We start from the raw sequence: 11,234 nt of genomic DNA on the forward strand, positions 1-11,234 counted from the left end.
AGATGAATAACAGGATGATCTCATGTAAAACAAAAAAGACGTACAACCTGCTTCCATACTTTTAAATGCTCAGAATTTTAATGTATTTGCAACATATTCAAAAACAGTTTTGCATTCTTAACTACTTATACAATTGCATTTGAGATATTGCATAAACAAAGACAGAACCTACAAGAATGTACTGGCTTCCATTACAAATAAAGTATATAATGCCCAATGTAATACTTTCCTTAGATCCTCTCACTGGAGTTACAAAGTTAATATAAAATTGCCAAAACTGTCCATCATGGTCCTTTTTTTTTTTCTCCAACTCTACCTCTTTGTTCTCAGCAGTGCACCTCTGCTCTTTCATCCACGTGCTCAGCCAGCAGGGCTCAAGTTGTTTCCTTGATAGATCACTCCCCTTCTCTGGCTTCACTCTGTGTGCTGGGCATTGAAAGCCTCGTAGTCAGCAGGAATAGTGTCTGTGGGGATGAGAAAGAAAATGAAACTCATAGGCATACTTCTAGTTTATGTAGCTGACTGGACTGCCTTTAACTTGCAGACACTAACCGTTGCACCGGTACTTCAAATTGGACCAGATTATGTTTTCCTGAGAGAAGCAGAACACGCCCAGTCTCCCGCCTCTCATACTGGTGTCTATTATGACTTTTGTGTCTGCCACCAGCTCCGGACCCTTAAAAAAGCGAACCCTAGTTCACACACAGGGTGAAACGAGTCAAGCAGTTCACATGGCACTGGTGTGTATGTCTCTCGAGTGTTGGTGAGTGTCCTGATGTTTGTACCTGATGTATCCAACCTGTGGTCTGTGCTGAAGGAACCAGCGGTAGGACTCCTTGTCCCTCCAGCCAACGTTCCTGGGGTCCTTCCATAGCAGACGGACCTGCTCGGTGGTGTTTCCTGTGTGCCACAGTGAGTTCCTCAGATACTCACCAGGACCCGTCTTTGACTTCACAACCTGGTAATGATGAAGAGAATGACAGCATAAGAGAGGGGCAAAACAACAGATGATGAAAGGAAACACACTTCTCCCTCAGGACGTAGCGCAGGTTGTCCACTCATAGGGTTCTAGATCAATCTTCAGATCCACCTGTTGAAGTGTCCTCAGGCAAGACATTTAACCCCAAATTGCTTCAGATGAAAAAATAAATAAATGTCTCAATAAATAAATATGCCATTAAATTTGCCATTAAATTTTCTTCTTTATTTATTTTATTTACTGTTTTAATTCCCCTATTTATTAACGTCCCTTTCCTATTTAATTATACCTTTTACTTATTTATTCATTTTTAAATTTTTATTTTATCAATGAATTAATGTCTACATTCTTTTTTGTACATTTATGCCATACATTTGTTTATTAATAATTAATTGTTTAAAGATTTTATTTGTCTTTTTTATTCCTTTATGTGAAAGGACAGCTGAACGTACAGTGAGGTCTTAGTCTCTGTATATGTACAGTATATGTATTGTCCTCCATAAGCATTTTGCGCGGTAGCTCACTGCCATCTGTACCTTGAGTTGTATTCCTGGCTCAGCAACGGCTCTGAAGGGTGCAGCCTGCCAGTAGGTTTGTTCTGTCTGTTTCCACATCACCACGTAGAAGGAGGAGGAGTCCTGGTAGCCAAAGATGAAGCCGGCATAGTCATCATCCGTCACTGTATTTACGTGGAATGTTCCCTCAAAGTCAACCCCACTGAACGCTTTGTAGCCTTTAGATGTGGACAGTGGAGAAGAAAAAACATATTAGGCAAAAGCAGACAAAAATGACACTAAAGAAAATGAGAAATATTCTGTTGTTAAAACAGATGGGGGTGAGACATTATGGAGGTATTCTGTGCTTACCTATAGCAAGCCCAGGGTCAGAGTTCATTGTCTGAACTATCTCCATGCCCTGTACAGACAAGAGATAGTAGCGTCACATGACCAAAACTTTTTATCAAGCTATTTTTTAAGATCCTGGCAGTTTTACTGTACATCACAGTAAATGTCTTTGTTGTTGCATGACAGGACCTTAATCTAGGAGGAGTATAGATTATAAAAAACAGGCCGTTCTGTGGTGTAATTATGGAAATGTACACATAAGTGGTACAGATTGTTTGTGTCACAAATGGTTGTGCCATGCTGTTTTACCCAGTTCAAGAAAGTAAGTTTGCTACCTATTGAAGTGTGACAGCAATTGTTTAAGCTATGCACCGGTTTTGATTTGCTTTATTTGTACCATTAAGAGATTCCTTAGATCTGATGTTGTTAACACTTAACAAAATAATCATATTTTTATCTTGTTTAAGATAAAGAGATGATCAAATTCGACTAACCAGTACAGTATTATAGTCATTCTGTATAGAATATAGACTGAACAGGTATGAACAGAGGCTAGCTCGGAAAGGGGGTTGAACTTTGGCTATTGTTTACCTGATTGAGGACCACCCAGTTGGGGTCAATCTGAGAGTCCCCCTCTGGATCCAGCACTACAGTCTGATAGGCTCTAAAGTCGGTCAGCGTGACCTCTGCGTTCTCTGGGCAGTGGTCAATTACGTCAATGATGTTGTCTTTGTCAAAATCTCCTTCGCATGCATCTCCAACTCTGTTGTCTGAAATACAAGGACATAGTTTAGGGACCTCACAGCAGAATCACATACTTTAGGCCTATGCACAGAGCACCCACAGACACATGTATGTGCACAACCGGGAACAAACATGAAGTGATACTTACTATCTGTGTCCTTTTGGTCTGGGTTGGGAACCAGTCTGCAGTTGTCCTCATCGTCCAGTATGCCGTCGTTATCATCGTCATCATCACATTCGTCTCCCTATCAAGATAAAATATCACAATTGGAGTAAACACACGGCCATTGGTATGTCAGCATTCATGAGTAGAATTAATGAAAGGGGATGCGTTAAAGGTCCCATATTATGCTAATTTTCAGGTTCATTCTTGTATTTTGGGACACTATTAGAACAGGTTTATATTCTTTAATGTTCAAAAAACACATTATTTTTCTCACACTGTCTGTCTAAATATACAGTATTCACCCTCTGTCTGAAAGGCTCCATTTGAGTGTCTGCCTCTTAAAAAAGCCTGGTCCGCTTTGATTGGTCAACGATCACAGGTCTTCAGCATCTGCGCTCTCAGCGTCTCTATACTGTCGTTGCAGCCGGGGAATGACTATTACGGCTCTGTAGCAGCACTTTCTACCTACATACATTAAAGTTGTGACATCACAAGCGTATAGAAGTCCTGACTGTTCATTTAAAGACACAGTTTCTGAATACAGCTGTGTGTATTTCTCTGTGGATTGAGCATTTTGATACATTTACAGTATTTATATAGCACCTCAACCTGCTTTATAATCAAAAAAGACATGGAGATATCACTTTTTACAATATGGGACCTTTAAATACATTCAGTAATGAATGAAGGAGGAGATCAAAACCATTCCATCCTTGTCAGTGTCCAGCTGAGCTGAGTTGATGATTGTGGGACAGTTGTCTTTTGTGTTCTGGTGGCCATCACCATCACTGATAAAAAGGAGGTGGGGCAGGTAAATGGCAAATGGCAAAGCACACATCTTTATATAGATTTATACAACAGGTCATGACAGTGGCCTCTACCTGTCTATGTTGTCGTCACAGGTGTCTCCTACAAGGTCATCATCGGAGTCAGACTGCAGGTAGACAAAACAAACAATATTCATCAGAATTATGGCCGCAGATCAATCTCTTTCAGGTTGTTGTTTGGTTCGTTACCTGGTTAGGGTTAAACATATCAGGACAGCTGTCACAGGCATCTCCCACCCCATCATTGTCTCTGTCTTTCTGGTCTACATTGGGGACTCGCTGGCAGTTGTCAAGGATATTTTTCAAGCCTGCCAACATAAACACCTCAGCACTTTTACTTCTGTGTCATGTGTAAAAGCGTTGACAGGAAAATCAAAACAGCATGACAGAACGCAGCAAACGCGGTCCATCAAATGCATCACCAGGGGGCAGTGTTTATTGAAGACGAAGCTGAAATAGTTTCCAGTGGCCTTCAAAGGCAGAGGCCTACCGTGGAAAAAATGCTTTCAGAGAGGAGACAGACATGACCAAGCACTTAGCAATCCAGCCTCGGAGTTAAAGACATAACCAAATGACCAAGAGCTTGGAGGACTGCCAAAATGAATGGACGGGGTCAACAAAGAAAGTCTTATCATGTAACGTGCGTAAGCATTTAAGGTAAGACATGAGCACACACAGAGGCAAGAAGTTAAAAAAGGGTTTCCAATGGAACAAATGAGAGGTGCTCTTTAATGGCAAACAAGTGAAGTATGTGAGGAAAGGACGTGAGACAACACTTCTGACTCCAATTGGAACATTTTAACATTAACACTGTTTTCTACTGATAGACATGTTTTCCTTTAAACAAATGATCTAACTGGTAGAGGATGTGAATTGTAAACAGACAGAAAAAGACCAAGAGGATGTTTTGAAGAGTTAAAGTGCTGCCAGACCAGTGGAAACAACAAAAATGTCCACACTTTCCATCAAACAGCATTGTAAAGGTTGTACTCTTGTCCAGACAGTCTGTGGTCTGGATAACCCTCGCATACACGTAGTTGTTTAATGCGATATCAGGAATTTAGTTTCTAGTTTCTATTTTTATGCCCTCTAATTGATGCAATTAAAGCAGTAATGGTCCATTTATTACACCTCCCACAGTAATGACCATCCAAGCTTTCCAGCCAATGTGACCATTTACAAAAATTGCCCCTCTAATTACACAGTTATATCTGGCAATCACAAAACTATGTGACTATAACAATTTTTTGCCTGTTATAAAACTGCGACTGTATAAAATAAAACACACTTACCGTCTCCATCCATATCATCATCACATTCATCTCCCAGCCCGTCCTGATCAGTGTCCCTCTGTAAGGGATTGTCGACTCTTCTGCAGTTGTCACAGGCGTCGCCGTGTAGATCCTTATCGCTGTTCCTTTGGTCCACATTAGGAACGAGCCAGCAGTTGTCCTAGGACAGAGAAAGTAGGTTTACTGTGTAGTGCGTGGGCTCGAGTGAGAAAGTTAAATTCCTGTTCGTAAAAATGTTAGAGCTCGCCAAAAATGCGTGGGAGTTCCTTGCGTGCTGGTCCCGTGGAGTGAAATTACCTACATCTATGTTAATAATGCCATCACTGTCTGCATCATCATCACAGGCGTCACCCATCCCGTCCCTGTCTGCGTCCTCTTGGCCAGAGTTTGGCACAAACACACAGTTATCCTGGAAACAACACAGCAAAACACACAGACAACATTCATTAATAGACCTTTTTGATGGAATTCCATTGCTAGGCAACAGCCTTGGTCCATTTTAACTTCCTGTCAGCTGATGTCATTCACATTCACTGCAACAGGAATCAAACTTTGACAAATTTAGAATGTTTATATTTACAACTTTGAAAAGGTCTGAAATACTGACATGAAATAAATGAAAAAGAGGAGGGGAAGTTTAGAAACCAGTACCTTCCTACAGTTGTTGTCTCTGCACTGGAGCTTTTTGTCAGGATATGCATCGATATCTGTGTCCGCTCCACACACATAGCCATTACCTGCCCAACCAACACCACACTAACACACACACACACAAACACACACACACACACACGCAGACACACCCCAGAAAAAGGCATGACATGATGTGATAGTGATTCACATCCATGATCCAGGGGTATGCATACAGCCAAATATGACGTCAGTATTTTCTAAACTCTTACCACACAGCTAATGCTGCCGTCTCTCTCCACGACACACTCTGCATTGACGTCACACGGGTTGGGTTGACCGTTGGGGCAGAGCCTGGCACCGTGGCAGCCTCTCACCTGGTCACCTGTGAAGCCGGTCTTACACTCTCCGCAGCGGAAGGAGCCCTGGTGAGGACAATACTGGAGTCAAAAACCAGGGCCTTCTGCTATGAGAGTGTGTGATAACAACCATACAAGAGTTTCAGTGGCCTTACTATTGTGTTGTGGCAGTGTGAGTTGGCAGTACAACCTCCATTATCAGGAAGACCCAGGCACTCATCTATATCGTCACACACCTGGAAAGAACAGATGAAAGTCAGCATATAAAGACAGACATGCATCAAACAGGATGTATTTTTTTATATACAGTGTAGTCATTTTGTTTCGGTGTACCTGTTTGTGGGACTTAGCATAGGACACTCCCACCCCATTTATCTCTGGCCCGCTGTATCCTAGAGGGCATTTCTCACAGCGAAAACCAGGAGCAGTGTTCACACACCGGACACCAGGGTAACATGGCTTAAACTGGCACTGAGACACACACACACATACAAACATGCTTAACTAATGCTCCTTTTTCTGGTTTTAGAAACACATGCAAGCTAAGAAAATGTAATGCGTACCTCATCTACATCGTCACAGTGCACCCCGTCTCCTGTAAACCCGTCAGGACAGGGGGCACACTGGAAACCCCCTGACTCCGAACGGATGCACATGTTCTGTCTAAAACATGTCCCTAGTGGGCACTGAGTCAGAGGCTGAGGCTTCATGAAAAACTGCCCAGGACTTGGAGCTGGGCCTGGAGCTGGCCCTGTGTTGGTTGGATCACCCTCGAGACCTGTGGGCACGCAAACAGATATGAAAGCATCTTGTTGAAATGTCAGTTGGGTCTAAATACTGAAAATGATCATCGTTTTTGTGCTGCTCACCACAGGCGAGACACTCAGCGATGGTATTCCTCAGAAAAGTGGTCTCCTTAATCTTAACCAGGAAGGAACAGAGTTTAGTTTATATCTTATAGCACTGGAGGCAAATCAGAATCGCATGTTTCAGTAACTATTGAAAATGTGGAAGACACTCCGGTCATCTGTTTTCTTTGTATAAAGAATACTCTCACTGAGTCTGACAAATCAGAGATGCTGAACTGTATAACAAGCATTTTATTGCCTCAGGCTCCCTGTTTGATGCCTTATCTCTAACAAATACCATGCTTTAAATGAGCATCTGACATTATCCACTTCTATCAGCAGCTGAGGTGAATCTCACTTTTACTCAGCTGTCTGTCACTGAGATAAATACAGTCTTGACGCAAGAGCAGGTCCTCACATACTGGATTCTCCCTTTTCATAACAAATTTGGCGATTTTATTGCAAAACTATCTTATCCCAAAGGAAAAGTATGTTCCAAATGGTTGTGAATCAGCATACACTTTCCTTATTTTAAACAACCAGAGACCTTTTCTGCTACCCAGCGTTCTCCAACAAAAAAACAACAACTGTTTCTTCCATTTTTTCCATTTAATTTAATCTCAGCATCAACCTGGTTTTAAAAAAAAAAGTATAAAGGTGGCAAACAACATCATCGGGTTATTGGACTGTTTATTAGAACTCTATGTTGAAATACTGTGGCACTTTTGTTTATTGGGCCGAATCATCTTGAACAATTTAAATTACCTGTCTCACTACCCGTGTGAGACACACAAAACTGAGATACAGAACTGGGATACCTGCTTGTGGAGCAGCTCCTTCATCTCCGATAACATGCTTTTCAGCTCCTGCATTGTGACCTGGTCGTGTGCTGTCCTGCCTCCCTGGATACCTGAGGGAATTTCAAAAATCACAGTTAGATACACAACACACAAATCTACCAGGTTCAGACAGTCAGTTGTGATCTTTTCTCACTCGTAGTGCGCAGAGGTTGACGCTGATCCATGCTGCAGTCCTGCAGAGTCGCCACATTGTCTATGGTGTCCTCTATCACCAGCTTCAAGTCTGTCAGTTCATCCTTACAAAGGATTAAAAGACAGAGATAAAGTGAACGATTAGAAGACAATGCATGTGGCATAAGCTATCCAGTTATTGCACTGCTCGGGGTTTTCATGTTTACACTCCAATATTGGGACTCCTTTGGTTTCTATGCAGCATGTCTCTGCAGTCAGATGTGTGATTACTCTCTACTGTTAACTTCATATTCACCTGTCTACCTGACTGCAGGGTCTTAAGAGCCACTTTGTTGGGTCCAGTGGGGAGTGACCCAAACGCAGCTGGCAGATCATCCAAAGAGTGCGCCAATCTGCAGTCTACATAGATGTTGAGGCGAGGTGGACCGCCCTGTAGACCGCTGGCATGAAGCATCACATGGTGATCTCTGCCGTCTGCCAGGGAAGGGTGGTTGAAACTGGTTGTGACAAATCTGCCGTCAGTCTTCTGGTAACGGACGGTCACTAGAGATCGCGAGAAGCAAGAATGAAAGACAGAGGAGAGAACAGAGAGGTGGGGGGCAGCAGGAGGACAGGAGTTAAAACAGATATCTGGAAACATCGTCTGTTTAGGCAGTTGTCACATACATTGTTATATGTGTTTGTAGAATAATTCACCCTTGCTTAGTTTGGCCTGTAAGCTGAGCTCCAGGTACTTGGTGTTGTCTTTGGGGTTGATGACACTGTACAGAGAGGTGGGGGCTTTGCTGTGGAGCCTGAAGGAAGAGAGGATGAACGCTTCATCTCGCCCTTTGTTTTTCAGGCTTCCTTGGAGCAAGTCTGGCAGGCAGTCTGGAGACACCAGCAGGTCATAGACTAACACAGGAGAGGATTGTTAAACACCTGCATTGTACTGCTGTATGCAGGCACAGTTAAACACAGAGGGTGAGGGAAACATACAGTACAGTGGCATAGTTATAGGAAATATTTAGCTTACTCACTGAAAGCACTCAGTCGGGTACACTGTGCTGACTTTTGTTTGTCACCATTAATGGAGGTTTTTCTCAGTGTGTCTTGCTGCTGCTGAGTCAGTGCACTACGGTACTTTATTATGTGTGACAGTGTACCTGTGTGTTCGTAAGTGCATGTTCATGTTTGTATCCTGCTGTGTTTTATAGAGTGGCAGACTGGAGTTGCAGAAAAGAACAGCAGTAAACTCTTTCCACTGGAACAAACCCCCGGCCTCACACTCACACGCACATGCACACTGATGCACAAAAGCACTTGCACACAGCCGGTAGCTGAATTCAAGAATAATACAAAGTTACAGGAAATTACATGGAAACATTTGCGTATAGGTTCCAGACAAATCAAAGTTTTGCACATGCAATTTCATAGATCGCAGTTAGTGTCGTTTTACCATCTAAAACTGATTTCAGTTATTTAGGTCAGAATGTTACTAGATCTCTGACGTCAAATACTACTACCCATAAAAAAGCCAGACACATTAGCAGAATTCCCCATGTTATTTGCGGTCTTGCCACAGATTAGAAGTGGTAAAACCAGACAACACAATTGGAAAAGACAGCCGCTAGAACAGGACACGTGCTGATCTAGAGGCACAAATACGATGTTTTCCAGAAAGACATGGATGGTGAAGAGTACTTACTAATGCCTTGAGCTGTAACAGTGAGCACCAGCTGTTGCAGAACCAGATACAGAGCCGCTGTTCTGGCCCACACACCCATCATTCAGGGCTTCAGTGTGAAAGAAGCAGAAGCTGTGATCCTGAAAAAGAATGGGCTTTCCTCTTATGGAAAAAAATAAGACGAGTATCACAGATGAATCGCCTATTTTAACACAGAATGGTGGAAAAATACAGTTGTTGAAGCAAAATCTCAGCAGAGGTGAGATGGTTTTGTGGACACAGGCACAGCTTATAAAGCAAAGGGGAGTGTCCTTGCACTCTGCTGTTGCGAAAGTGGCACAGTGTAGGGACTATTTTAATCGTTTGAGGGAGTGTCCCCTTACTACTATAGTTTCATCAAATTGTAAATGTTCACTGTGTGTAAAAGCTGATGTAGTATTACTACATGCTAGAATCAAAAACAATAAATACGGCATTATATATAGTATTTTATTCTAAACAAGAATTGTCAGAGTACTTTAATTATACTACATGAGCTAAATGTGAGGGTTTAAAAAATAAAAAGTATTTATGACCCTATGTTATTTAATAAGAATTTAAGTCAAGATAAAGCTTTTACTTCCAGAGTCTTTACTGTCTTTTTGGACTTTGTAATATAATAATCAGCCTGTGCACAGTTAGCCAACTCTAAACAAATGTCTGAATTTGATCCTGGGTCTTAGAGGAGGAAAACTTTATTCCATCTGTCCATTGTGTTTCACAATCATCATAAACCTGTGTCATGGATGTGGATTTGATCTCCTAGCTCATCCCCATTAAGCCAGTTAAATTGTATAACTGTGTGCCAGATGTTTTTCATTGGAATTTAATTTAATCCAACTTGTTCTACATGCCTCTGTAAACCTTTTCTAAGTTCCATCTGTTAGAGAATGAGGGAAAGAAAGGACATAGAGGGCTAGACTTGGGACCCTGGAAACATTTCAGGAGAGATGTCTGGTACTCATCTTAAAGCTTTCTCTACAGACCTTAAGTACATTTCAACATCTCAGCTGCTCGTCCGAGCCAAAGAGAGACATTTACCATCCCTCGGAGCATTATCACTGCCCAACCGTTTGTGCCTGGCTGTCTGGTCTCGGACCAAGCACCTGGCAGCCTTCAACGGGCTGACTATCAGACCGTAGACTGACATCATGCTATTGTTGCTGAAAATAAGCAAATGTCACAAAAATGGAAATTACTATTTGACATTTTTTGACATGAACCTCCTGAAAGTATGAAAAGGTCAGTCTCTATGCACATAAATCTCAAAATGTGTCTTGAAATTCACATGATAAGAGACTTTACATGTGAATGAACAGCTTAATATGTGAAACACTTCGCGTGTAATGTTGTGATTTCACATGTAAAACCAAATTCCACATTTTGAAATGACTTGTGCATATTTAAATTAATATGTGATAAAAAAAACTAAATGTTTTAAACTTTACATGTGTATACAAACCTTTTATCAAAAAAGTACATCCTATTAACAAACTATTAACTATTAGACAACTCTTAACTAACTTACCAGGAACTACCTATGAACTGCTTATATAGTATATACCATATAATGTACAGATGGTGAAGCTCTCAGAGGCAAATTTGTGATTTTTAATCAGTGTAATGGTTAATTTATATTCTGTATGTCTACACACTGGTCATTTTATAATTACATTCTGAATCATTTTTAACTTTGGAAGGAAAACAATCTCACTGCTGGAGCTTTCAGTTCAATCACACAATTTTCCTCATCAGACAGTGCTTCCCAGTCGTCGTTGATTTGTACAATTTAAAAGAAATTTGCATTGATGTTGTTACATGTACTCGTCCGTTCATTTTAATCTTTC

General features: G+C 41.5%; 1 protein-coding gene across 1 annotated transcript; it reads right to left on the bottom strand.

Annotated features, from left to right (window-relative positions):
* Nucleotides 1–61: 61 nt before the first annotated feature.
* thbs4a (thrombospondin 4a) lies at nt 62–9,617 on the bottom strand. The gene is made up of 23 exons (XM_083913227.1): nt 9,370–9,617; nt 8,379–8,576; nt 7,978–8,225; nt 7,684–7,786; nt 7,509–7,600; nt 6,712–6,763; nt 6,406–6,620; nt 6,176–6,313; nt 5,998–6,078; nt 5,756–5,908; nt 5,505–5,609; nt 5,155–5,262; nt 4,854–5,013; nt 3,751–3,869; nt 3,616–3,668; nt 3,438–3,522; nt 2,717–2,813; nt 2,416–2,594; nt 1,846–1,894; nt 1,516–1,712; nt 786–958; nt 553–692; nt 62–464 (listed from the first exon to the last, which is right to left on the bottom strand). Exons 1-23 carry the CDS (start codon nt 9,449–9,451, stop codon nt 415–417), a joined length of 2,877 nt encoding a protein of 958 aa, XP_083769353.1. The 5' UTR covers nt 9,452–9,617; the 3' UTR covers nt 62–414.
* Between the last annotated feature and the right edge of the window lie 1,617 nt (nt 9,618–11,234).

This window comes from Echiichthys vipera (assembly GCF_963691815.1).
Source record: "Echiichthys vipera genome assembly, chromosome: 4".
Classification (NCBI taxonomy): domain Eukaryota; kingdom Metazoa; phylum Chordata; class Actinopteri; order Perciformes; family Trachinidae; genus Echiichthys; species Echiichthys vipera.

What these genes read in the sequence shown, in the direction of transcription:
- thbs4a (XM_083913227.1), bottom strand. Translation starts at nt 9,451, where the DNA reads ATGATGGGTGTGTGGGCCAGAACAGCGGCTCTGTATCTGGTTCTGCAA. An exon ending in ATGGCATTATTAACATAGAT is followed by an intron (nt 5,014 to 5,154) that starts GTAGGTAATTTC and finishes TCTCTGTCCTAG; the next exon opens with GACAACTGCTGGCTCGTTCC. An exon ending in TGTGACGACAACATAGACAG is followed by an intron (nt 3,523 to 3,615) that starts GTAGAGGCCACT and finishes CCTTTTTATCAG; the next exon opens with TGATGGTGATGGCCACCAGA.